This window comes from Panthera leo, chromosome A2 (genome assembly GCF_018350215.1).
Source record: "Panthera leo isolate Ple1 chromosome A2, P.leo_Ple1_pat1.1, whole genome shotgun sequence".
NCBI classification, from domain to species: domain Eukaryota; kingdom Metazoa; phylum Chordata; class Mammalia; order Carnivora; family Felidae; genus Panthera; species Panthera leo.
In genome coordinates, this window is record NC_056680.1 from 108415773 (window position 1) to 108440710 (window position 24938).

Genomic DNA, 24938 nt, shown 5'->3' on the forward strand with positions numbered 1-24938 from the left:
TTCTGTGGAGATGATACTGTGCCAGTTCTGAGTCCCATCTTTGAGAAGATTATTAGTGTCTTCCTTGCTTTTAGAGCACTGAGCCACGTATGTAGTCAATTCACAGACACAGCATGAAGAGGCCTTGAGATGACATGGAGAAGGGGTGTCTCAGGTGAACTCCAGGATGTGAGGATGGACCCTCCAGACCAACTTGGCTGCTACCTGAATATCACCAAACAACCCTGTCAATTCTGTACGGAACAGAAGAATTGGCCAGTCAAGCCCTGCTCAAATTCTTGACCTATAAAATGGTGAGATATAATAAAATGGTTATTGTTTTAAGCTATTAAATTTAGGGGTAATGTGTTATGTAGAAATAGATAATGATTAGGGGTTTCCCCCAAATTTATATAGCATTACCAATAATGCATTGTGATTGTAAGTTGTAAAGCAGAAAATGTTAAACTAAATTATTGATAATAAAAAATAGATTTCAATCAACCATGCTAGAGGAAACACTGAATTATGTTTCCATCCTTTTTATGGAAAATACTACAAAATGGTTGTCATGTAAAGAAGAAATCAGAGTAAGAAGACAAAAGAGTAGGGAAAATGTATTATAGAGTTAGATAAGTGGTTAGTAAAAACAATATGCGTTTTGTGAGGTTTGTAGAATTTATCGTTTATTTTAAAAATTTATAATTTGCTGTGTTTTCTTTTTCCATTTTAGACAATTACTTTTTGCACCTAAGTTTTTTTTTTTTTTAATTTTTATTTTTGTACTCTAGTATCCTTTTTCTTAAAGAGCTCCTCCAAGTTTTCAGAACACTGCAGTCAAAGGGAAGGTCTTACAAGCTTCCAAAGAGAGAACAAAAAATATAAATTGTCATAAGCAAAGTATCAGGAATCAGAAAGACTGGATTTTTCAAAAGAACTGCATGATAAAATTTATTAGAGAAAGACCTTCAAACTTATAAAGAAAAACAAATTCCAACCTAGAATTCAATACATTAGGAGCCATTAATAAAATGAGAAGGCAGGATGAAAATATTTTCTGACTAGTGTATGGTCTCAAAAAATTTACCATGCTTCCTATTTCAGGAAAGTTTTAATCATGTGCCAGTATACTTAAACTTGTGTAAATAGGATATGACTTAACTCTGACACACATTTATTTCCAAAAACTAGGTCTCTTTGCCCTAAATTGTACCTGCTAGACTTTGCCAAAAATATCTTGGAGACACAATTGGCACTTTATGGTAGCAACAGTTAATATACAAAACCCTCTGATGTGAAATGACAAAGGTCACCTTATCAGCTACATTCCCTAAAAAAACAGTTACTGTTCAAAAGAAAAATTTGTGCAAGAAACTAAGTTTGAAAATACACTGATGATTTTTTTGTATTTTTTTCTAGAATAACAATAATATCGTTTATATGATATAAAATCTCAGACTACTTGTACTTCAGGCTGTAAGTTTTTTTCCCCTCCTCCACTCTTCATCAGAGTAATCATCAGAAAGGGATCCTCGAGGAACATGAGGACACTCCAGGAGACCCCCTTTACCCTTTTCCAATCACTGTTTCCACACATACCTCCCCAAACGCATGACTATCCTGACGTTTATGGCTACCCATTCCTTGCTTTTATTTAGTTTGCCTCTTTAGTGTTCATCTCTGAATACTGCATTAGAATTGATGTTTTTGAGTTTTATATAAATGGAAGGATGCACTATACATTCTTGTATTTCTGGTTTCTTTTAACCCAGTGTCTGTAAGACACATCCATATTATGGAGGTAGCTGTATTTTGTTCAGTTTCAGTTTGGGATACGTTTCCACTATGTGAGTTTACCATGATTTCATTATCTATTTCCAGTACTGATGGATATCTGAGTTGTTTCCAGCTTGAATGATTTCCAGTGTGCCAGGACCTGCATTATACTATATCAATCTTATTTTAGAACTCATAAACTGTTTATAGGTAAGAGTCAGAAAGATACTTTAAAAAAAAATTAAGTACATTTGGTCACCCTTATAAATGTCAGGTTTCCTTTCATTTTCTCAAACATAATGACAGCTTATTTTAATAAATTCAGTTGACCCCTATAATTGTACCTTTTCCTATTCATTTTTTACCTATTTTTTCTCTGATATATGTGTCTTAACGAAGGCAGTATTATTATTAGCTTTCAGATATAAAAATTATGTATTTACTGAAGTAGCCACTGGACTAAATAAATGCAATACACAGTGATCTACAGGACTCAAAATGGAAAGCCTTAGATTTCCAGAAATTTCTTTCATGTGATGGAACCTTAAAAATATCATCAATTTACTTCCAATTGTACTCTCATTGGTACATCATTAATATAGCACATGAAAAAAAAAATGGAAGGGAAGATGTGGAGAAAACAGAGTCAAAGGGTAAGCAGATTATCTCATGCTTAAAGCTGATTGTCCCCCCTCATTACAGGCAGCTGATCAGTGGTCTGGTTGGTTTGTCTGGCCGTCAAGCAGGATTTGCCTATTAGGCCCTGGAATTCTCTGCAATGCTGTAAAAGCTGAATTTGCTACTACGAATGGTCACAGAAATTTAGAATTGAGATTTTAGTGCCATAGCATATGACAAGATAGTCATATATATGCATATATTTTAGTCCCATTGACATTACATAGAAGGAAATAAGTCGGTAAAAGGAAGAAAAACTTCAAGTTTAATTTGTGGTTGAAAGAAAAACTTTCTCTGAAAATGAATTATCATTTGAAGTCCTTTGGCATTAATGTTGAAACATTCTGCATAGCAAAAGGGAGACAATATTATTATAGGATGGAGGAATATGTCACATACAATTGCTAAAACCTGGCAAAACATCAAAAAGGATAACAGGGAAAATAGCGGAAGAGAGAGATTTGGAAGGAGAGAAGTAACAATTGATCAGCTGCTTTGTCTTATTCTTGGCCAAGAAATTCCCTTCTTATGCTTCACTGGATCCAAAAGATTACAAATCATCTCAAATGGAAGATTCTACAGTCCTTTCTTTTATTTGTCCAGGAGACAGAAGAATATCAGAGAATAATGGACCAAAAAAAAAATGTGGAATAAAAAATGTATTTGTCATTAGAAATCATTTAGCTGGATCAATTTTAGTTAAAACCATTGACAGACATTTTAGGAATTGGCATTTAATTTATTTAATAGTATTTTATTGGTTAAAGCAATATACTGGGGTTTAGCTATAGCAAGGTGTACTGTAGTTGAAGTGTTTTAAAATTGCTATATTATTTATGTGGCCATAAAATGTGCATGAACAATTTCATATTCATATTTCTGAGAAGTCTAAAAAGTTTTTTGGTAGAGTAGTTAACAATGTTGTACAAAAGCTTAGGAGTCGTTTTGTTTAAGATTTATTGAAAACAGTGAAATCCTTGTATTGAATTAATAAGAGGAAAATGTGGAGGTGCGCTTGGGTGGCTCAGTCTGTTGGGTGTATGGCTTCAGCTCAGGTCATGATCTCACAGTTTGTGAGTTCAAGCCCCACGTCAGGCTCTTGTGCTGACAGCTCAGAGCCTGAAGCCTGCTTTCAATTCTGTGTCTACCTCTCTCTCTGCCCCTTCCCTGCTCACACTCTCTCTCTCTGTCTCAAAAATAAATAAATACTAAAAAAAAAAAAAAAAAATTAAAGAAAAATTAAAATATATATATACATTGACCTTAAACTTGAATGGCAAAAAATAATAAAAAATTAAGGGGCACCTGGGTGGCTCAGTCAATTGAGTGGCTGACTTGATTTCGGCTCAGGTCATGATTTTGGAATCATGGGATGGAGCCCCATGTCAGCCTCTGTGCTGAGCATGGAACTTGCTTAAGATTCTCTGTTGATCTCTTCCTCTGCCCCTCTGCCCTGCTTGTGTGCACACACTCTCTCTCTTTCTCTCTTAAAAAAAAAAAAAAAAAGATTAAAATAAAAAAGTTAAGATAATATCAAGCTAAATCTAAACCATGAAGAATTTAAATTTATTTTTTAATATTAAAAAATTTTTTTTAAAACAAATTATTCTCGTTAATTTTTTTTAAATCTGTCTTTTAAATGTTTCTTTTTTTGAGAGAGAGAGAGAGACAGAGCATGAGCAGGTAAGGGGCAGAGAGAGAGGGAGACACATGATCAGAAGCAGGCTCCGGGCTCCAAGCTATCAGCACAGAGCCTAATGTGCCGCTCGAACTCATGAACCATGAGATCGTGATCTGAGCCAAAGTCCGACACTGAATCGACTGAGCCACCCAGGCACGCCCCTGTTTAAAATTTTTTAAACAGACTCTTTTTTATTTTTAAGTGAACTCTACACTCAACATGGGGCTCAAATTCACAACCCCAAGATCAAGAGTCACATGCTTTCCCAACTGAGCCAGCCAGGCACCCCCATGAAGAGTTTTTAAATGTTCGTTAAAGCCTGAAGTGGATTACCCAGATGAAGTTAGAGAATTTCCTTCCCTGATAAAATGATGAGGACTGAAAAATTCAAAGATGGTTTGAAATGTGAGTAGGGAAATATTTTTAGGGGAAAATATAGTTAGACTTATTTTTCAAGAAAATGGACCTCTCAGATCTATTGTGGAGAGCATAATTGAAGCCAGTCCCAATGTCCATCACTGCATTTGTGCTGATGTTTCTAGCCAGTGACTGAGTGTGGCAGGGATACTGAGGCAGCTGCATTGCAGGAGAGTGTGCTAGATTCTTTGCACATCTGACTCAAAGACTCTTTGCTGGCCTTGCCAAATCTTCTTAAAACCGCCCTGAAGTCTAACACCTTCCTCTCTCCCTCCTTCTCTCCCTTCTTTCCTTCCCTCTTTACTTTCACGGAAGTCAGACCTCTGTTGCATTCTTTTAGTGCTCACAGCCTTCTGTAGCACCTGGGAAACCTCACAGATGTGTCTTCCAATAAATCTCTTGCATATCTAGTACAGTCTTGGTGTCTGCTTCTCAGAGGATCCGGACTAACGCACAAGAATGCTGTTTCCCTGGCTAAAAAAAAAAAAAAAAAGAGGAAGAAAGCAAGCAAGCAAGCAAGGAAAAAAAATTAAAACAAAGGAGAGAGGAGTATAGCAATCTCCTAAATTGTTAAAAATTCATTTCACATTCAAGGACCAAGAAATTATATGTAAAGCTAATTAATTTAGTTTATCTTTGTTATTTCCATCTAAAACTATTAAAAACAATATGCTTAGGAGACCCAATTTTAATTAATTAACTAATTAATTATTTTAAATATTTATTTTTGAGAGAGAGAGAGAGAGAGAGACAGAGTGAAAGTGGAGGAGGGGCAGAGAGAGACGGAGACAATTCAGAGCAGGCTCCAGGCTCTGAGCTGTCAACACAGAGCCTGACATGGGGCTGAAACTCAGACCACGAGATCATGACCTGAACCGAAGTCGGATGTTTAACCAACTGAGCCACCCAGGTGCCCCAGAAGACCCAACTTTTAAAGAAAGTAAGTTTCAATTGTCCATTTTATTGATTTTATGGCCAAAGACAATTTTATTGTACAAATACAAAACTTCCTCTTCCACTTAATAAAATAGTCTCTGAGCTTAGTCTCCATTGAAACTCTCTGAGAACTATAGTCCAATGTTCTATTCTTTTTCTCACATTAAAAAAAAAAAACAAAAAACACAGTTTGTTAACAAAGGGGCAATATGGAGGCATTATATGGAAAAAGGACATTACCTATGGCAGATTTTATTTTCCAAAGACACACTGCAGCATTTCCCATATATGTGCTCCTCTGCAATGTGACCTTGCAACCCTCCCATAATAGGTCTGTGTTCCCTCACCTTAATATGGGCAGGCTCATACTGCTGTGGGCATACCAGTAGGTAGAAGTGACCATTCATGGATCTGTGAGTTGATATCTCTTACTAACTTTGGAAAATTCCCGACCATTATTCTCTTTATATATGTCTTTTGTCCCATTTTTTTTGTTTGTTTTGTTTTCTCCTTCTGGAACTGCACACACACTATTTGATTTTTTCCTAAAGGTATCAGAGGCTCTGAACTATTTTTTTCACTTTTTTTTTTTATCTTTGTGTTTTAGTCTGAGTAATTTCTATTTATCTCTCTTTCAACTGAATTTTTTCTTCTGTTTTGTCCAGTTTTCTTAAATCACATTAAATTTTTTTTCTGATTGTATTTCTCATTTCATTTACATTTTTTCCAATAATCTTGATCTTTCTGCTGAAATTCTCCATATGTTCCTGCATGTTTTCCACTGAATATTTAACACATTTATCATGTTTAGTTTTCAGGACCTGTCTGAAAATTTGAACATCAGGATCATCTCTGGGCCTGATTCTATGGATCATTTTTTTCTTTTGACCATAAGCCAAATTTTTTTGATTATCCACACCTTTCATAATTTTTGATTGTGTGTCACAGAGTGTATATAAAAGAACTGTTGAGAAGTATTAAATGATACAGGCCTTATTCTATCAGGCTGCTATGCTGGGTGCCTACCTCGATAGAAGAAAAAATACAGGTTTAATTAGATTCAGTCAGCATTGGCTTCAAATATTTTGATCAAGACCTTTTTTCTACAGGAAGGAGGTCTGTATGGAGAACGCTTTGTACTTTGTGCTCAGTCACCAGCTTTCTGAACCTTGGAAGTTCTCTGTTTTATAACCTGGCTGCTGCCATTTTGTCTGCTGTGGAGTGGTCTTTGTTCTCCAGTCATGTTCTCTGCTTTCAGTCATGTCTTTGTAAGATCTCTCCTTATCCTGCTGTTCTATTTCAGGCATGGAGGATTCTTACAATATATCATAGGGGGATTTCTCTCTTCTACCCTCTTAGCCTTGAGTAGCCAATGCCTTGGATTAGGTCAAGAAGTCAGATTGCTCCATAGGGGTCTTTCTCGTCTTGCCCATCCTGATCCAGCTGTTAACCACTTTCTTTGTATTTGGGGAAGATCTGTGAACCTTGAGATAGTTGGGGAAGGAGTACTCTTCTCTGAACACAGACTTTGAAACTTGTAACCCCTGTACTAAGTGAAGGTTCATGGGTTAAATCTGGCAAGCAATAATAGACTCACTCTGTAGCTGGAGCCCCCTGGATTATACACTGTCACACCAGTTCACACATGGGCAATAAAACATGGTTAAAAGATCACCTCATTTCTCTTTGTCCCTCTCTATGCAGTCTTCTTTCTACAGCCAACCCACACAGGATAATGGCAACTGTGAACTTTTCTTCCTAAGACTGTCTTATTACTTCCCGGATTTTCGTTCTTTTAGATGTCTTTAGGTCTTCAATTCTCTGACAGTTTTTGTTGTTGTTGTTGTTTTGTTTTGTTTTAAACTGTGAATTTGTAACATATCTGGCTCATTCTTATTGCGATGGAAATAAGTGGTCTTTTATAAATCCTAAGGAGAAATTCATCATGTTCACTACCTCCCACCCTCCTCCCAATTTGCAGTAGTTCCTCGGTTTTCCCTATCAAAGCCCATAAATCCTATGAGGCAATGCTTCTACCACTACAACTCTTGCCCGGCTTCTGTAATTGTTCCCTAAATTCCCCTTTAGACTTCAGGAAAATCATAACTACCCATTCTTGCTAGAGCTGAGCCGCTCCATTATTTTTTCTTAGCTTCCTTCAACTTTGTCCACGCTTTAAAAAATAGTCTCTTTATTAAACTCTTTTCAATTATGCTATTTGAATGAACTATATCCTTCCTGCTGGACCCCTAACCAATAGGTGGCCTTTCGTTGAGATAAAGAAAGAGATTCAGCCCACAGGGAGATAGTAGAAGATATTATGAAGGAGACAAAAAAAGAGTTGCCATGACTAGGGGGAGCAATGAAGTGGTACAATATTGGTGGCCTCCAGGAATGAGAAGTGGATGAACCGATCTCCTCGCTTGGACTTCTTTAGTAAGTTTTTGGCTTTTACAGTGGAAGGCTGAGCAGCATTGTATTGTTTGGGTTGGATGGTCATTTTCTAGAGTGATTTTTGGAATACTTCCAAAATCGGGGTGTACAGAAAAGATTAATGTGGAATACAAAAGCAAAAGAATCAATGGAGCCTTCTTGGTGTGGTGGGATTTGGGGAAGTAAGGAGAGCTTAGAAGACAGAGCAGGAAATTCCAAGAACACTAACTATTTCAACCAATTGCAGTGTTCTACTTAACATATGTTTTAGGGCCACCTGGGTGGTTCAGTGGGTTAAGCGTGGGACTCTTGATTTTGGCTCAGATCATGATCCCAGCATTCCATTTGTGAGTGCTGACAGCATGGGGCATGCTTTGGATCCTCTCCCTCTCCCTCTGCTCCCCTCTAATAAATAAATAAACTTAAAAAAAATCCATATATTTAGCATTTGCTATCACATAATTTACTCAGTATGAACCTTTAGGTTCCATATAAATATCTGAACATTTCTTTATAAGAACCTGTTTTGGTAGATGGTACTATGAAACAACCAAGCCTTTACTGGCTTAGCTTAGGTGCCTGGAACACAGCAGGTATTAGAAAACTATTAGTCTTGGGGTGGCTGGGTGGCTCAGTCAGTTAAGTATCTGACTTCAGATCAGGTCGTCTGTGGCTTCCAGCCCTGCCTCAGGCTCTGTGCTGACAGCTCAGAGCCTGGAGCCTGTTTCAGATTCTGTGTCTCCTTCTCTCTGCACCTCCCCTGCTTGTGCTCTCTCTCTTTCAAAAATAAATAAACATTAAAAGAAAAAAGCCTATTAGATCTACTAATACTGGCCTACACTTATTGAGCACTTAGTTTGTGCCAGGCACTGTGCAAAAAAGTGCTTAACATAATATCTCAATTTATAGGTGAGAAATCTGAGGATACAAGATGCATTTCCGCAGTAGACAGTCAATAAAGTGATAATGGACTGACTTGAGGTAAAGACTGTATCATTTAAATATTTTTCACAATTCTTATTTGGGAAAAAAAGAAAAATTTATTGATATTTAGTATTGAAAGACAAAAATAATCTCTCCTGATTTTCTCTGGCATGCACGTATTCATAGTTTATCGGTATTTGCAAATTCCTGTAGGATAAATTTGACGTGACAGGAGTCACATTTATGGGCCATGTACTGTACCTATTTTCCTAGAGAGGCCGAGAATTCGCTCTCTCCTTTTATTCCTTCCCTTATTTCCTTCCTTTTATTTCCCCCCACTTCATTCTCTCTTAAATCATTCACATTCGTTTATTTATTTCTCCATTTATTCCTGCCTTCCTTCAAACAAGGCCAGGTGCTTAATTTTAAAATCTCATTCAAAATGGTGCCACGTCATCCACCAGGGCCAAGAACCGAGAGGTGCTGTCATATTTCTCCCTGCCAGCGTGGATCTCCGTCGAGCCCCGCCCTCTTCTCCTCACCTGCTCCCCAGGAAACGACAGGGAGGCCGCTGTCACACGGTCTGGCCTCGAGCTAGGTCCCCTACGGCCTCCACCCCCTCCCCCTCGGCCCCGGGCCGTCTAGCCTCTCCCGGCTGCCGGCAGGCGGAGCGCATTTATTTGCATATTTCTACCTTTGTTCCCTGCCGGCGGCCAATCAGCGCGCGGGGCGAGGCGGGGGTGCTGGGCGGGGCTCGGGCTCAGGCTCCAGCTGCTGCGGCCGCAGGTTCCAGAGCGGGTTCGAGCCGCGGCGGGCGCGCAGCGCACTGCAGCCGCAGCCCAGGCCTCCCACCCCGGCCTCGGCCAGGCCTCAAAGGCAAGGACAAAGAGGCTGTTCCGGAGGCTCCGCCCGAGCCTCGTTTACCTGCGGTTTCGGCCACCACAGGCTCCAAGATGGTTTGCGGGGGCTTCGCGTGTTCCAAGAACTGCCTGTGCGCTCTCAACCTGCTGTACACAGTGAGTACCCTGAACCGGTTCCTCCCCGCCTGCGGGCTTTGCACCTGCTCGGTTGCTCCTTGGTTCCCCTGCCTGACCAGCGACTCTGACTTCATTCCGCACCCCTTCCCGTCTTCCCACGCTCTGCGCGCCCCTGACCTCACCATCACTCCCTGCCGGAGACCAGGAGCCGGCTCTTGTCGCAGTCTCTTCCTTTCCCTCATTGTGAAGCCGCCGTCCTTCTGGCTCACTGGCCGCGTCTCTGCCACATTGCTCTACCCCGCCCCCTCACCCACCGCCTTGTTTTTCTGTCTTTTGACCAGACCTTTCCACTTTCCCATCCCTATCCCTTCTGATACTCGCTCCTGGCTTCCAACCCCGCCTGGGACGGGTTTGGAGGCGGGAGAGCAGCCTCAGGTTTGAGGACAGTTTTGCAAAAATAGCGTGATCTGAAACTGACAAGGCGGCATATGGATGGTGTGCATCTTGGTTAGCTCTCCGTGCTCTTGTGATTTAAATTGAGGTCACCGAGTAGGTTCACAGGATATCCGCAGCTTCCGAAGTTTGTTTCGTGCTTACATAAAGGGATGCCTTTTTTTTTTTTTTGTCAGTTTGTTCATACTGGATGCTTTTTCCATGTGGTCTCCCGATTTATTAATATCCTAACTCCATTTTAAGCAAAATCCTCCAGTAAATAAGCAAGCCTCCACCCAAGTCATTCCTTTCTCTGCTAATAAGCTTGGGCCTTTTAGTTTTAATGGTGCAGTCTACCTCTGTGATTTTTGAGGTGCAATTCTGGACGAATGGAGAATGGGAGAGCAGTTGCCGTTTATTGATTGCCTATCACAGCCCAGGTCTTCATTCATGATTTCATTCCTCATTCTGACAGCCATCTGAGGCAAGGGACATTGTGTAAATCTTAAACATAAGATAACAGACCAAAAAGGGTTTTAATAAGTTGGCAAGTCAGGAATAGAACCTAGGCTGTGAGATCCAGATCTTTCCAAAGGCTTCTCTCCCAGGTGGAAGAAACTTCCTCTTCTGTCATCATCCCTCCATCATAGTCTATCTCCCTTCTATAAATACACCTGCTGGTTTGCAGCACCCACCCTGAAAACAAACCCAGTTCTCCTGTATTAGCAGCGAGCTAGGCCATCTGTGCAAGCTTAGGTTACATCCTAGGAATGGAGAGGCTGCCTTGTGGTCACCAACAGGAGAGAGAGGCTGGATTGGTTTACCATTAATGTTCCTTTGTACATGAACATGCTTGCAAAGCTTTGAAGGCAAGACAGTGGAATCAAGTATGCTTTTCTGGTTAGTTAGTAGGAATCTAATCAACATGGTCACAGATAGTAGACTTGGGAGAAAAATTGTAAAACACCTGGTGATTCAGCTCCTTGTAATTGGAGAACCATGTCAAGTTTCAGACCAAAATTCACCTTTGTCTTGCTTGAAGCATGCTTATCTTATTGACTGTATATTAAGTAAGTGCTGACCAATTCTCCAGGTATTTTCTTTTCTTGGCATGAATGGCCTGCTATTCAAATTCATCATTTTGTGCCCTGACTTTCGCCCTCTCCCCATGATTTGGTCACCTGTTCCCCAGACACTTAGTCTTATAATATCTGCTTACACACAGTAGAAAGTCTACTTTGCATGCTTACTTGGCTGTGGGGCCTATATAAATTAATGTGCAATCTATGTATGTATATCTATATCTATATACACATATATATGTATAATATATATTATATATACATGTTAAAAGACAAGTTATTTTTAAGTCTAGTTGTTTTCAAGATATGTCATTTTTGGTTGTATTTAGTGTGTATCAGGAAAGCAAGGAGAAAGGTGATCTAAAGGAACATTTTAAGATTTTTATATCTATTCCAACTTATTGGCCTTCAGAATGTATTCTATTGATTTTTAATAGTTATGTAGTAAACCTTAATTAGAAGTCACAAGGCTATATAATAGTTAGCACCCTATTAAATCCTAGACTTTTTAGATAAAACGGGCATTTCTTAAGATGAATTAGTGTCTACTCTTTATGCATTGTGAACAAGCTTAAGTAAGTTCAGCAGTTTAAATTGGAGGTGAATGAGACTTACAAGTTGGACCAGGTCTTAAATAGATGCTGACAATAGCCACTACTATTATTTAGATTCCATATCTTCCTTGGAACATTTTAAGATGAGAAATGTGAAGTAGTTAGGATTGAGGATTGAGGTTGAGGGTGGATTGAGGGTGAAGGATTGAGGGTGAAGACTGAGGAGACATTTCCTTCTAAGGTGGAACTAGGTGGACCTTTCATAGGTTCCAATCCCACCAGGGTAACTACCTCTAAAATAGGCGCAAAGTTGCAGGATGAGTCTGAGATCATTCCTGAAAGTGTTAGTAAGATCAGGATTGCATACGGGAGTGGCAGGTGTAAAGGCCATGGCCTGCTTTTGTGTTGAAGCATTTTCTTGAGGAACTTAAGACTCTACAAGCCCAACTGTCCACATGCTCAAGTGGCCTGCTGGTGAGCCTAAATTGAGAGCAGAATTCATGATCAGACCAGAATGCATGTCACTGAAATAGCTTGGAAGGAACTTCCCCTGAACCTGTCTTGGACTTCTGATCACTAGCCAACGGAACAACAGTTGATTTTTGTTGTTATTTATGGTTGGGTCATTTTAAATCAATAGGATCCTTAGCTTTGAATAAGTTTAAGTTAGTGTAGTGAATATAAACTGTTTATAGATATGGTAGGAAGAGGAGAAGCCGAGTTCTCTTCCCTGCATTTTCATGGTGTTATGAGAAAACGAAAGGCTTGCTTCAGAACTTCGTATTAAAGTAACTGAACATTTCTTCATTCAGTAAATATTTATTTATTTATAACAGGCACTGTTCTCAGCCTGGGAAGACAGCAGTGAACGAGACTGGGCTTTAAAATTAATGTGCTTTGTGAAGCCTCGTTTTTTAAAATGCACTTTTTTTCTGTATGACCTCAGGAGCTTTGTTCAGTGAATAAATTTGCCTCGTGTATATCCCGCTGAGAACATTGAGAGGTAATAAACACATACAAAGGCAAATACCAATTCTGTGAAAACAGGATCTAATTGGGATTCGTGAAGTGGGAAAACTAAATGTGATGTAAGGGAGGGACTGACGTTAGCTGACGTAAAATTTAGGACTAGGAGACATCTTTGTGGATTAGAGAAGTGGGAAGGGAAGAAGCTGTAATAGAGTCAGGGAAACATAGAAAGAGTGTGAAACTTTTTCATAGTGCTTAGGATATAAATGCAAATGAGAGCTACTTTGGGAAAATGGTCTATTTTATTTTTCATGGTTTATTAGAAAATAATTTTGGTTGGAAATGTTCTGACAAATCATGAAAAACAACTTTTTTAAATTATAAGTGGCGCCTGGGTGGCTTGGTCAGTTGAGCATCCAACTCGGCTCAAGTCATGATCTTGGGGTTCTTGAGTTTGAGGCCCACATCCGGCTGGGCTTGCTGCTGACAGTGCAGATCTCGCTTCTGTTCCTCTTTCCCCCTGTCTCTACCCCTCCCCGGCTTGTGCACTCAAAAATAAATTAAAAAAATATATAAAATTATACTTCTGATTTATGGGGAATTTTCAGAATATGAAATAAATGTTATACTAAAATATGTTAACATTTAGAAGATTTATAATTTATCTCCTTGTGCTTCCTAAACAGAGAAGAAGAGGCTTGAAGGAGTTGTGCTAATTTTCAATATATATATAATATATTATATATAAAATACACATGCACATGTATGAATAGTTTTAATTGAGAATGTAAAGAACATAAATAACTAATCTTAAAATGAGAAATGTCATTTCAGGAGTTTGTTTCTTTTTCCATATTCATTCTTTAAATTCTTTCCAAGTTTGTTTTATTGATTTATTTTTTGCAATTTTTTTTCCCTATACCTTTGGTTGCTTTGGGAAAAATCTCCATACAGCATCAAAAATTATACTGATTTACATCCATTCTAAGACCCTGAATTACAATGATTTACCTCTTTCTCTCTCGGAAATTGTATTGTCTTAAAATAGATAAAACATACCATATTTATAGATAAAAAATATATCTATACAGTCTATAGGGAGAAAAAGGGATTCAGGAAGAAAACGTAAGTCTAAATACCAACTCTACAACTTGCTTGGAATTTATCGTTGGGCAAACAGCTCACTTTATTTGAGCTTCAGTGTTTCCATTTATAAACTGGTGATGATATTTTTCACTCTTCCCAATGAGTTTTTAGGATAAAATGGAAAAATGTGGGCAAACGCTTTGGATGTACTACAGAAAGCCAAAAAAAAAAAAAAAAAAAAAAAAAAAAAAAGTTGTTCCAGCCTCAAGTGGAAAAAGTTTATTTTAAATTTCTGAATTACAAACCTGCGTGTGATGATGAAAATATTTTTAGGCTATTGGGGTTTCTAACACTTAAGGGTAGTTAGTGTTGACTCAAGCAGACTCTATGGAGGCATGAGTTCATGGCCTGAAAATAGTAATGTTAATCTTTCAGTTGTAAGGAAAAAATGATGGAAGCACAGTAGGTGTAAATATGGAATGATTAACCTGTGTATGTTTTTTTTTTTTTTTTTTTTAGTCACTCTGGTCATCAGGGTGCTGGAAAACTATAATTTTGTTCAGTCGTAACTCTAAAATAAATGCCACCAGCACTGCAGCCAAAGAAAAACCTATGTATTGCTGTCACTTTCAAATGACGACACTTGTCATTTTTCAAAATTCAGAGCGTCAGTTTTCAAATTATTCCTGTTTCATATTTTAATGTGTGGTTAGGTGTATGTGATTTCTCCCTGTGTTCCTGTTCACACTGCTGAATGAATTTAAAATGGTTACATGGTTGCTGAATATTTTCTTGCATTTTGAATTTAAAAATGATTCACTGTTGACAAAACCTGAGATTTTTCACATGATGCTGTTGTGCTGATATTTATAGTCTGCCTTTGTGCCAAATGCGTTTGTAAAATTTCCCAACTTTCGATTTAAAAATGGTAACCCAAATGTGCTATTTATGCCATTTCTCACTTGAAGTGAGGTTATTGACTTTCGTAAAGTTTAACAACATGAGTCAAGAGGCATTGCAAAAAAAGAAACAATTCATTTTGGGAAAAATTGCATTTCAGCCCAAATCCGAAAAGTGAGATTTGAGTATGTCAGTGGCTTGATTTACACACAGTTTTAAGTGGTTTAAAAATGGGCTATTATCACTTGGAACACATTTGGATTACTGGTGAAGGCAGGTTAGGTTTAGATACTCTTCCTTCACCTGAATTTATCCTCCCAATTATTTTATGGCTGTGAAATGAATGACCCAAACCCATTTGTGATAATAGAGGAAAACTCTTAGTGAAATCAACCCAAATTCTTTAACACGCCATTCAAGATCTTTCCCCACCACACAGAATTCCCCACACAAAATGCCCTTTGTTGCCTTTCCATCTTTGCTGATCCCCTGCCCTCAACCTATAGTACCTTGTCCTGTCTTTGTAAAGTTACTCGAATAAAGCCTCATTTCTTTTCAAAGGCGTTGTTTCCTTAAATTTTTCCTTGGGTATCTTAATACTCAAGTGCCACTCCAGACTAATTCAGTCAGATCCAGGAGAGAGGGAAGGCATGTGATTATTTTTTTAAACCTTTTTAAAACTTCCTACCTAATTCTAAATTACACTGAAGGCTGAGAGTCAGTAATGTAAGATTTTGTTTTACTCTGTCTTTGCCCTTGACCATACCTACTCTCCATATTGTAGATTGCTTTGTGTTTGCTATTTACCCCAGCTAACCATTAACCGTTTGTTGTTGTTGTTGTTGTTGTTGTTGTTGGCAGAGATCATCGCTTTCCCTTTGTTGGATCCTTCAGTGTGTAGCATTTTCTTTTTTTTTAAACACAGAGGCTATACTCTTCAAATACTTCTTGAATCGAATTGAGAGAATTGGCTGCCCCCTTTTCACCAGGAGTAAGACATACCTAATGAAAACTTCATAAAAATGATAATTTGGTCAAAATTAAATCTAGAAGACAGCCAAATATTTTAAAACGTGGAAGTTAGCATTGGGTTACAAAATAATATTAAGTAGGCATTACATTTATATATCCAACGTAGAATCTAATGTGTTTCTTGAAATACTCTTTTTTCCTCTACTGTTGGCCAACCTTTCATATACTGCTACTCAGGTTTTCCTGTAACGTTTCCCATGAACAAATACACTTCCTCTAAAATTGGACTGTAAATCATAGTTGGCTAGGGATTTCACATTACTAGTCTAATATACTGTTAGTCTAATATAAATACAAGATGAAGCCAAATAATTTTCTTTCCTTTATTCATTCCAATAATAAATACCGACTGAGCATCAAGAGCAGTGAACAAAACAAACCGAAATGTGCTGCCTTTATTGGTCTTTTATTTATGGGACAAAGTTAGATGATAAATAAGTAAATACATTATATATCTTATGAGAAGGTAGGCAAGTGCTGTGGAGAAAAATGGAGTAAGAGGAATGAAGAGTGGTGAGGCAGTGGATAGGTAGGGGGGGATAAGTACATATTTAATATATGGCCAGGATTAGTCTGCTTGGGAAGACAGCACTGGAGTAAAGATTTGAAAGTGATGAAACACAAATAGGAAATAGGAAGTGATGAAAGTGATGAAAGACAAAGAGGAAAAGTGTTTCAGATGGATGGAACTTTGAAAAAGATCCACTAAGAGGAGCATTCCTGGTTTATGTAAGGGACAGAGACGAGTCCATTGTGACTGGGACAGAATGAGCCAGGTGTGGAGTGGTACAGGATGTGAGTCAGAGAAGGTCTGAGGTGAAGATTGTGAAGGGCCTTGAGAACCCTGGGAGGATGAGAGCTTTTATGCAGAATGAAATGGGCAGCCATTGGTAGCTTTGGGCCTGATTTTCATTTAAAAGATTGTCTGGCTACTGAATTGGGAATAGATGATAGAGGGCAACAATGGAAGCAGTGAGATCATATGTAAGGTTACTGCAGTAATTCAGGCGAGAGGTGTACCAGTATAATATCAATGGAACAACATTATTTTCTGATGGTTTGGAATGAGGTGTGAGAGAAAGAGAGGAGTCATGGATTACTCATGATTTATGGCTTAAGCCACTGTCAAGATGGATCTTCTATTAATAGGAATGGAAAGACTGTGGGTGGAGAAAGCTTTGGGAGGAAAATAAGGGGTTCAGTATTAGATATGATTGGCCAATCAGATACCCAAATGGAGATGTCAGGTAGCAGACTACCAACAGTGCAGTTCAGGGGAGAAAAGTAGCTGGAAGTTTAAATCCTGGGAGCCATCAACATAGAGAATGGTAGTTAGAGATTATATTGGATGACATCCACAAGTTAGTGAGGTTAGAGGGAGAATAGCACTTATCTGTGGATTGATCCAGGGGCACTCCTAGTAAGAGTTTCAGGAGCCAGGAAAGAAGCCAGAAAAGGTAAGAGGAAAACCTGGTAGAGGTTGGTGTCCTAGAAACCAAGTGCAAATCTTTTTTTTTTTTTTTTTTTTAAAGTGATTTTTTTTTTCAACGTTTTTTATTTATTTTTGGGACAGAGAGAGACAGAGCATGAACGGGGGAGGGGCAGAGAGAGAAGGAGACACAGAATTGGAAACAGTCTCCAGGCTCCGAGCCATCAGCCCAGAGCCTGACACGGGGCTCGAACTCACAGACCACGAGATCGTGACCTGGCTGAAGTCGGATGCCTAACCGACTGCGCCACCCAGGCGCCCCAGTGCAAATCTTTTTAAGGAGATAGAATTGAACATCTGTGTCAAATGCTGTTAAGTAAGATGAGGACTAAGACTTGATTCTAGAATTGATCAGTGGAATCATTGGAAAGAGCAATTGCCCTCCTCCTTTTCATATGATCAACTCTGTACCTCTCAGCAGTATGGGCAAGGTCCTAATCACTTTTCCTTTCCTGGGTGCCCAACACAGCCTTGACATATAGTTGACATTTAGTTAATTGAATGAAGGAGTCAGTGCAGGGCTCTTGCTTCCATAACTCTATTTCTTGTCTCCCAGAACTGCTCCAGAGAAGGAAGGGGTAGGATACAGTTGGAACTTGGTTGGCAGCCGTGAGCGGCGCCTCAAACTGTGATCCTTGGAACATGATAAGTCAGGATCCCTTACTTTTGATACCTTCTATATCATTTCTTAGCAGATATTATATAATAAGTATATGTTATTTTGTGCCTGGTAAGTATAAAATCTGCTTGGCACCAGGGAGAACATAAGGAAGAAAAATATGTGACAAATGCACTTCAGGCTTCTTTGTGTCATTTGAAGAATGAAAATGACACAAAGAACTGAAGTCTTGGCTTCAACACTAAATGTCTGGATATTTAGCAATATCTAGATTATTTATAGAATCTTCAGATTTCTATCCAGATGTTTGGCATGGTAGAAACACATGCTTGATCATCCATAGCTGAGTTGTTCTTCAGTTTTCCACATTAGGCAGAAGTTCAGAGGGAGAATTGAGCGTTCAAGTGTAATTGCTCATTGTGAATGTTGAAGCATGAACAGGGAAGACAGTCTGGGGCCTTTGCTTTCTTTATATGTCTGGGTGGGGGGTACATTTTGGTGGTACAGTCCCTCTGAACCTTATTACTGTTTTGAATTTCTCATCCTCTGCTACCATCACAACCTCTCTCCTGTTTTAGTGCTGACAAACCATTTTTGAATAATTTAACTACAGAATCGAATCCAGTTCTTTTCAAATGTTCTATCTTCCTTTTTCATCCTTAAAGCAGTTCACTTACATAGAATTCAGATGCTAAAAAAATGCAGAAGTAACTAGAAATATTTTGGAAACAATTCACATTTTTCTTTGCATCTCATTTTGAAATGTGGATATTTGATGAAACAATGAAAATCTTTTTTATAGCTTATATAGAGAAAGGATAATCTGGGACATCATGAAGCTAAATTTCTTTCTCCCAAATACTGTATTGGTTAGGGACTAAGCGTTTGCCTGTCCTTAAAACATAATGAGCGCTATCATGAGCTCTTTCTCATTCAGCAGTGTATTTTAAGTACCTCTTCTGTACCAGGCATTTAGCCAGGTGCTAGGAATATCAGAAAAAACATGTGCCTTGCTTGTGTGGCACTTAAAGTATAGAAGGCTCAGTGGAAGAATTGGAAGTATGGCTGGAGGTGGGGAATAGTGGCCAATGAATTACCTCCAGTGGTAATTCAGGCTCTGCACATCCTTGGATTTGTTAGCCTGGGATTTGGACTTTATTCTAAGATTAGAGACAAAAGATAGCTGGCCTGAGAATGGCCTGATATTGCTGGCTTTAAAAAAGGACCAAAGACCACTGTATTAGCAATAGGTAATAGAAACCCAGCTACTGCTGCTTAAAATAGTAAGCTTTATTATTTTCATGTAGTAAGATGTCCAGAAGCAGGTAGTGTAGTCCAGAGCAGGGGCACAATTCAAGGATCTTATCAGGCATCACTCTTCATTGTTTTCCTGCCCTGCCATCCTTGGCATGTAACTTTCTTCCTTTTCACCAAGTTACATCAGCAACTCCAGGCATTATGACTTGTTCCATTCCAGAACAAGAATGATACTGTAAAATGCTTTTCCTTGGAAAGGTGTATCTTTTTTTGAGACAATTTTATTGAGGTATTATTTACATATCATGAGCTGCCCATATTTACAGTATAGAGTTGATAAGTTTTGAAATATACCTGTGAACCCATTGCTACATTCAAGACCTTGAACATATCTATTACCCCTCACAGTTTGCTTATCCTCCTTTGTAATCCCTCTCTCCTGCTGCACAACCCCTGCTCCCCATGTGCAAGCAACCACTCACCTGCTCAGCAGTAAAATTTAGGCTGGAGTTAAATTTGGTAATTCTCGAGAGCGTGTTTGCACAAAGAAGATGCTGTGGACATTTTTCTGGATCATTGATTTACCTTCTTGTTTTGTCCTTAAAGAGTTTTTGGGAGGGAGGTGTTTTCAGCTAAAAAGGAAGGGCTCATTTTTTTAAAAGCCTACATTCAAGGTGAATGATTTAGTCTAGGTAGGGAAAGTGGTCTCAATTGTGAAGGCAAAGTTTCTACAAGTATAGAGGTATGAAAAAACTTACGATAAACATTTGCAAGATGAAGCTTGTGTTAACCAGAATTCTTGATGTGTTATAGATGAGCTTTAAAGACTACGTGGATGAGAGAGCACAAATTCTTGAAATAATGCATAGAATTGGGACATCCAGGAGTTGGATTGTCAAGTATGGCTTGACCAAGGGGATCAGAAAAGGTCAGAACTCTCTTGCTCCTTTTATCTACTTCTCAGCTCAGCTTGCTTACATTCTTTTTGAAGATCTTACCATGTGCCAAGATGGCCACTGGCAGAATCAATTTTAAATTTTTTTTTTTTTAACGTTTATTTCCTTTTGAGACAGAGAGAGACAGAGCATGAATGGGGGAGGGGCAGAGAGAGAGGGACACACAGAATCGGAAGCAGGCTCCAGGCTCTGAGCCATCAGCCCAGAGCCCGACGCGGGGCTCGAACCCACGGACCGCGAGATCGTGACCTGAGCCGAAGTCGGCCGCTCAACTGACTGAGCCACCCAGGTGCCCCTCAATTTTAATTGTACTTGTAACTTACTGTGCCGGAGAAACTCATTATTATTATTTTTTTTTCTTTCAATATCCCTATTGGTTTATGGACCCATCCCATGGACCAGTAACTGTGGACAGGAGGATGAACAACCATGGTTGATAGGCCTATGTTGTCTGTCTCTGCCACTGGTACTGGTCAGATGGAGCCAGTGAAATACTATGATTAAGAGGTTTACAAGGGGTGGGGCAACTGAGTGTCTCAGTCAGTTAAGTGGCCAACTTCGGCTCAGGTCATGATCTCACTGGTTCATGAGTTAAAGCTCCATGTTGGGCTCTTTGCTGCCAGCTTGGAGCCTGGAGCCTCTTTCAGATTCTGTGTCTCCCTCTCTCTGCTCCTCCCCCACTCACACTCTGTCTCTCTCGAAAATAAACAAACATTAAAAACATTAAAAAAAAAAGGTTTACAAGGGATGAATGTGCTGGCTTATAAAGGCAACATGTGTCCATTACAGAGGTCATTCCTCTTCTGAGCAGTAATTTGGTTCTTCTATTCCTAATTCTAGAATATTCTAGCAGCTCCCTCATTTGAAAAGCTTAGTGTTTTGTTTTAGTACTTCAACACAAACCTAAGCTAGATTACAAAGAACATTATACACAATGTATTTTTTTCCTTGTTCTGTAATGGCATTGCATGTATCCAGAAGTGTACAAGTACATGTTTATTAGTTTTAAACAATTTTACCTGCTGCAGTGATGTTGAAGATAGACTTTTTACTCTTGCCTCTCTACTCTGGGCGATGCACTGTGTGCTTTTGTGTGAAAGTAGGCCTATGTGACAACATTTCTAGGTTGGGTAAAAGGAAAATAGAAAGCACAAAATGAACAAGCTACCGTTTGGTGGTTAACTAATAGAAAAATCCTGTGAGTAGAAGACTTCCCTTTTTTTTTTTCTTTTATACATGTTCTTTTATACATGGCTGTGCAGTCAGGTCTCATAAGGAGTAAGCTAAAGAGATACTGTACAAACCCGTAACGATCTGGCCACAAAGCAAGAAGTACATCTTATGCAGTATAATACTGTCTTCTATATTTCTATACAGTATTATATTTCAGTGTTAATAATTACCTAAATATAATGCTAGGCACTATGATATGGAGAAAAAAATGCACCAAGCAGAAAGCTCTGCTCTGTGTCGTTGGGCGTGTGACTTAGCCGTTCTGATTTATCACCTCTAAGGAAGGGGATATGTCACTGGCCAGGTAGCTTTGTGCCTCACTGTTCTGTGAGTTTGTGCTGTCTTGTGAGCCCTGGTTGAGAATTGCTTTCCCTTCCGCTAGCACCCTCCTGTTGCTTCCTTCCTCACAATCCATCCCTGTGTGGGCTACTGGTTCTCCCACCACCTCCTCCTTTTAGGACTTGGTTGGGGAAGTCATGCCAGTTGTAGATACTTTTATAATCTTGCTTTGGTGTGGCTTTTCCATTATAGCTCATCTAATCTCTCTTCTAGAAGCTCTTTTTATGTGATGTACTTTTCTTTGTTTTAAAGAGAAAACAGGAAGGGTGGGTGCTTCCTGCTCATAAAAACATTGCTATTGCGGAGTTAACGGATCCATAATCTGTTTTTATCAGTACTCTGTCTCCCATGCGAAGGAAACTATTTGTTATAGATCTAAATTTACTTTCTATTACAATTGGTCTCATAAGGAAACTTGTTATTATTGAACAAAGGATTCTTGCAGTTTCTTTGTCTACCAAGTTCTGGTGACAAACTTAGGCTTTTTAATTATACAGTTAGAATTAATTTTATTGGAATCAATAATTTTTAGATCACTAGTTTGGAAGACTTCATCCAGTCCTATTCTCTTCAAAATTACAAACCAACCATAACATATAATTACCACTACTCAGAAATAAATTGTTGCATTACTATCTTTAAAGGGCTTCTTTTCAGTAAGTCAAAGAAACGCTTATAAGCAAATCTAATTAAAGCCATATCATAAATCTTTGGGTGCTATTTCTACGTAAAAAAAATTGTGTATATTGAGGGCTTTGTGTTACAATGTGTTAGAAACACCAGCCACACAGAACAAAACGTTTATATTGTTTTCAATTATTTTATTTAAAAAAAAAAAAAAACGGGCGCCTGGGTGGCTCAGTCCGTTGAGTGTCCAACTTTGGCTCAGGTCATGATCTCACGGTTCGTGAGTTGGAGCCCTGCGTCGGGCTCTGTGCTGTCAGCTCGGAGCCTGCTTCGGATTCTGTGTTTCCTTCTCTCTCTGCCCCTCCCCTGCTTGTGCTCTGTCTCTCAAAAATAAATAAATGTAAAAAAAAAAAAAATTAAAACAAACAAACATATTTTGGGGGTTATCAGAAAATTGACTAGCCCAATTAAGTTTATGTTTGGCCAAAGTATAGTCATAACTGCAAAGTTTGTTTTGGATTGGACAGTTAAATCTATGGTCTCTTCCATCTTACAGATGAGGATGTATGTGTGTGTGTCAACATGCCTGTGCTTGAGAGCTGGATACAGGAAGGGGAGATAGTGTGGTGTCATTTTCACACATGAGATCATCCAAGTGTGACAGATCTAGAGTGTTGCTTTCTGTTATAAACAAGGGAAGATTCAACAAATTATTGGCTACTGCTTTCAAGTATATACCACCGTTGTTTTAAAGCCTTCCTTTTTCCTAAACGGAAGCAAATTACAGGATAGAATGTGGACAGTACTTGAAGGTGCACAGATGAAAATTAATGTGAAATATTTGAGAAATGAATGAGAATATCTTGATTTATGTGGCTGTGTTTGAGGAATAGTGGGAACAAAGGCTTGATGAGGCAAGTTAGAACAATTTACAAAGGAAGGCACAGCAGGAGAATTGAGAATTGGTGCCCTGGTAAGAAAGGGGATGTTAGATTTTCAAGGCTCATTTAAATTAGGAAATATTTCATGTGCACAGAAAATATGGTAGACTCTTGTGAACCCAACAAGCTACAGATGCCAGTGTTTTGCCACATCTCCCTCTTGTTTAGAAGTACAGGGGTGCCTGGGTGGCTCAGTTGGTTAAGCGTCTGACTTTGGCTCAAGTCATGATCTCTTGGTTTGTGGGTTCGAGCCCTCCTTTGGGCTCTGTGCTGACAGCTCAGAGCCTGGAGGCTGCTTAGGATTGTGTGTCTCCTTTCTCTGCCCCTCCCCCACTCTCACTCTGTGTCTCTCTCAAAAAATAAACATCAAAAAAATAAAAAATAAATAAAGAAGTTCGGTGTTACAATACAGGTAAAGGATCACTCCATTCCCTTTTCCATTTTTCCCCTCTTGAAAGTAGTCACTATTTTAAAATCAACATCTGTCATTTCCATCCATGTTTATATACTTATGACAATTTTAACTATTAACCACAAAGAACATGCGGTGGCTTTTTATGTGTTTGAAAATTGATGAAGTGGTATGTCTTATCAGTATTTATGTAATGTGTTTCATTTCTTTTCTGTTTGAAACTTATTGATTTAATAGAAATAGATTAAAATCATTTGTATTCTACTGTGTGATCACATTAGAGTTTATGAATGTCATATTCATGGTCTCTGAGGTTGTTTTCAATTTTTTACTGTGACAAACAAGACTGCAGGAAAATCCTGATGTATGATGTCTAGTTGGGGACATGGGTATTTCTCTTGGGTATTAATCTAGAAGCAGAATTGCTGGTTTAGTAAGGGATACATTTCTTTAATTTTCCTAGGTGCTGCCAGATTGTTGTGTAAAGTGACTACAAAAATTTACACTTTGACTTAAATGAGTTCTAGACTCTCCACATCATTAGTGTCATCAGGCCTAATTTTTGCATGTGAGATGGTATCCTGTTGTTCTAATTTTTGTTTTCCTGATATATAATGTGATTTAACGTCTTCCGCGTGTTAATTGCCTTTTGGATTCTTCTTCGGTGGATTGCCTATCATTGCCTTTGGCTACTTTACAGTGTGCTTTTTGTCCTTTTAAATTGTTTTGCAGGTATTCTTTAATATTTATGTGCTGGAAATATCCTCCAGTCCTAGGCTTATTCCGAAGTTGTCTGGTGTTTTTTTTTTTTTTTATCATGTAGAAGTTTTAAATTTTCACATCAGGTGTAGTGTGATAGGTAAGAACACAGAATCCACAGCCATACAGCCTCTGGCTTCAGATCCCCTCTTATCCCCAGTTCTGTCTCCTCTTTGCTGTGTAACGTTGGGCAAGTTACTTCACATCTCTGTGCATGACTTTCCCCATCTGGAAAATGGAGGCAACAGTATTACCTACCTCTTAGAGTACTAAGTGCTTTATGTAAAGCACTTAGAATACTTCCTTGCACATAGTAAACATTACATTAGTATAATATTTGATTTTGGGGGCGTTGTGTTTAAGAAGTTTTTCTTTAACCACAAAGTCAAAACAGTTTTCTCTATTTTTTCCTAAAACTTTAAGTTTTGCCTTTTATATTTAGGGTTTAAA

At 38.7% G+C, this 24938-nt stretch overlaps 1 protein-coding gene across 1 annotated transcript in view; it reads left to right on the top strand.

Annotated features, from left to right (window-relative positions):
- The first annotated feature begins 9587 nt into the window (after nucleotides 1-9587).
- The window catches only part of TSPAN13 (tetraspanin 13), a 32002-nt gene continuing 16651 nt past the window's right edge, over nucleotides 9588-24938 (top strand). The window contains exon 1 of the mRNA XM_042919531.1: nucleotides 9588-9840. Coding sequence (XP_042775465.1) covers nucleotides 9778-9840 — 63 coding nt within the window. The 5' untranslated portion in view covers nucleotides 9588-9777. The remainder of the gene's footprint in view (nucleotides 9841-24938) is intronic.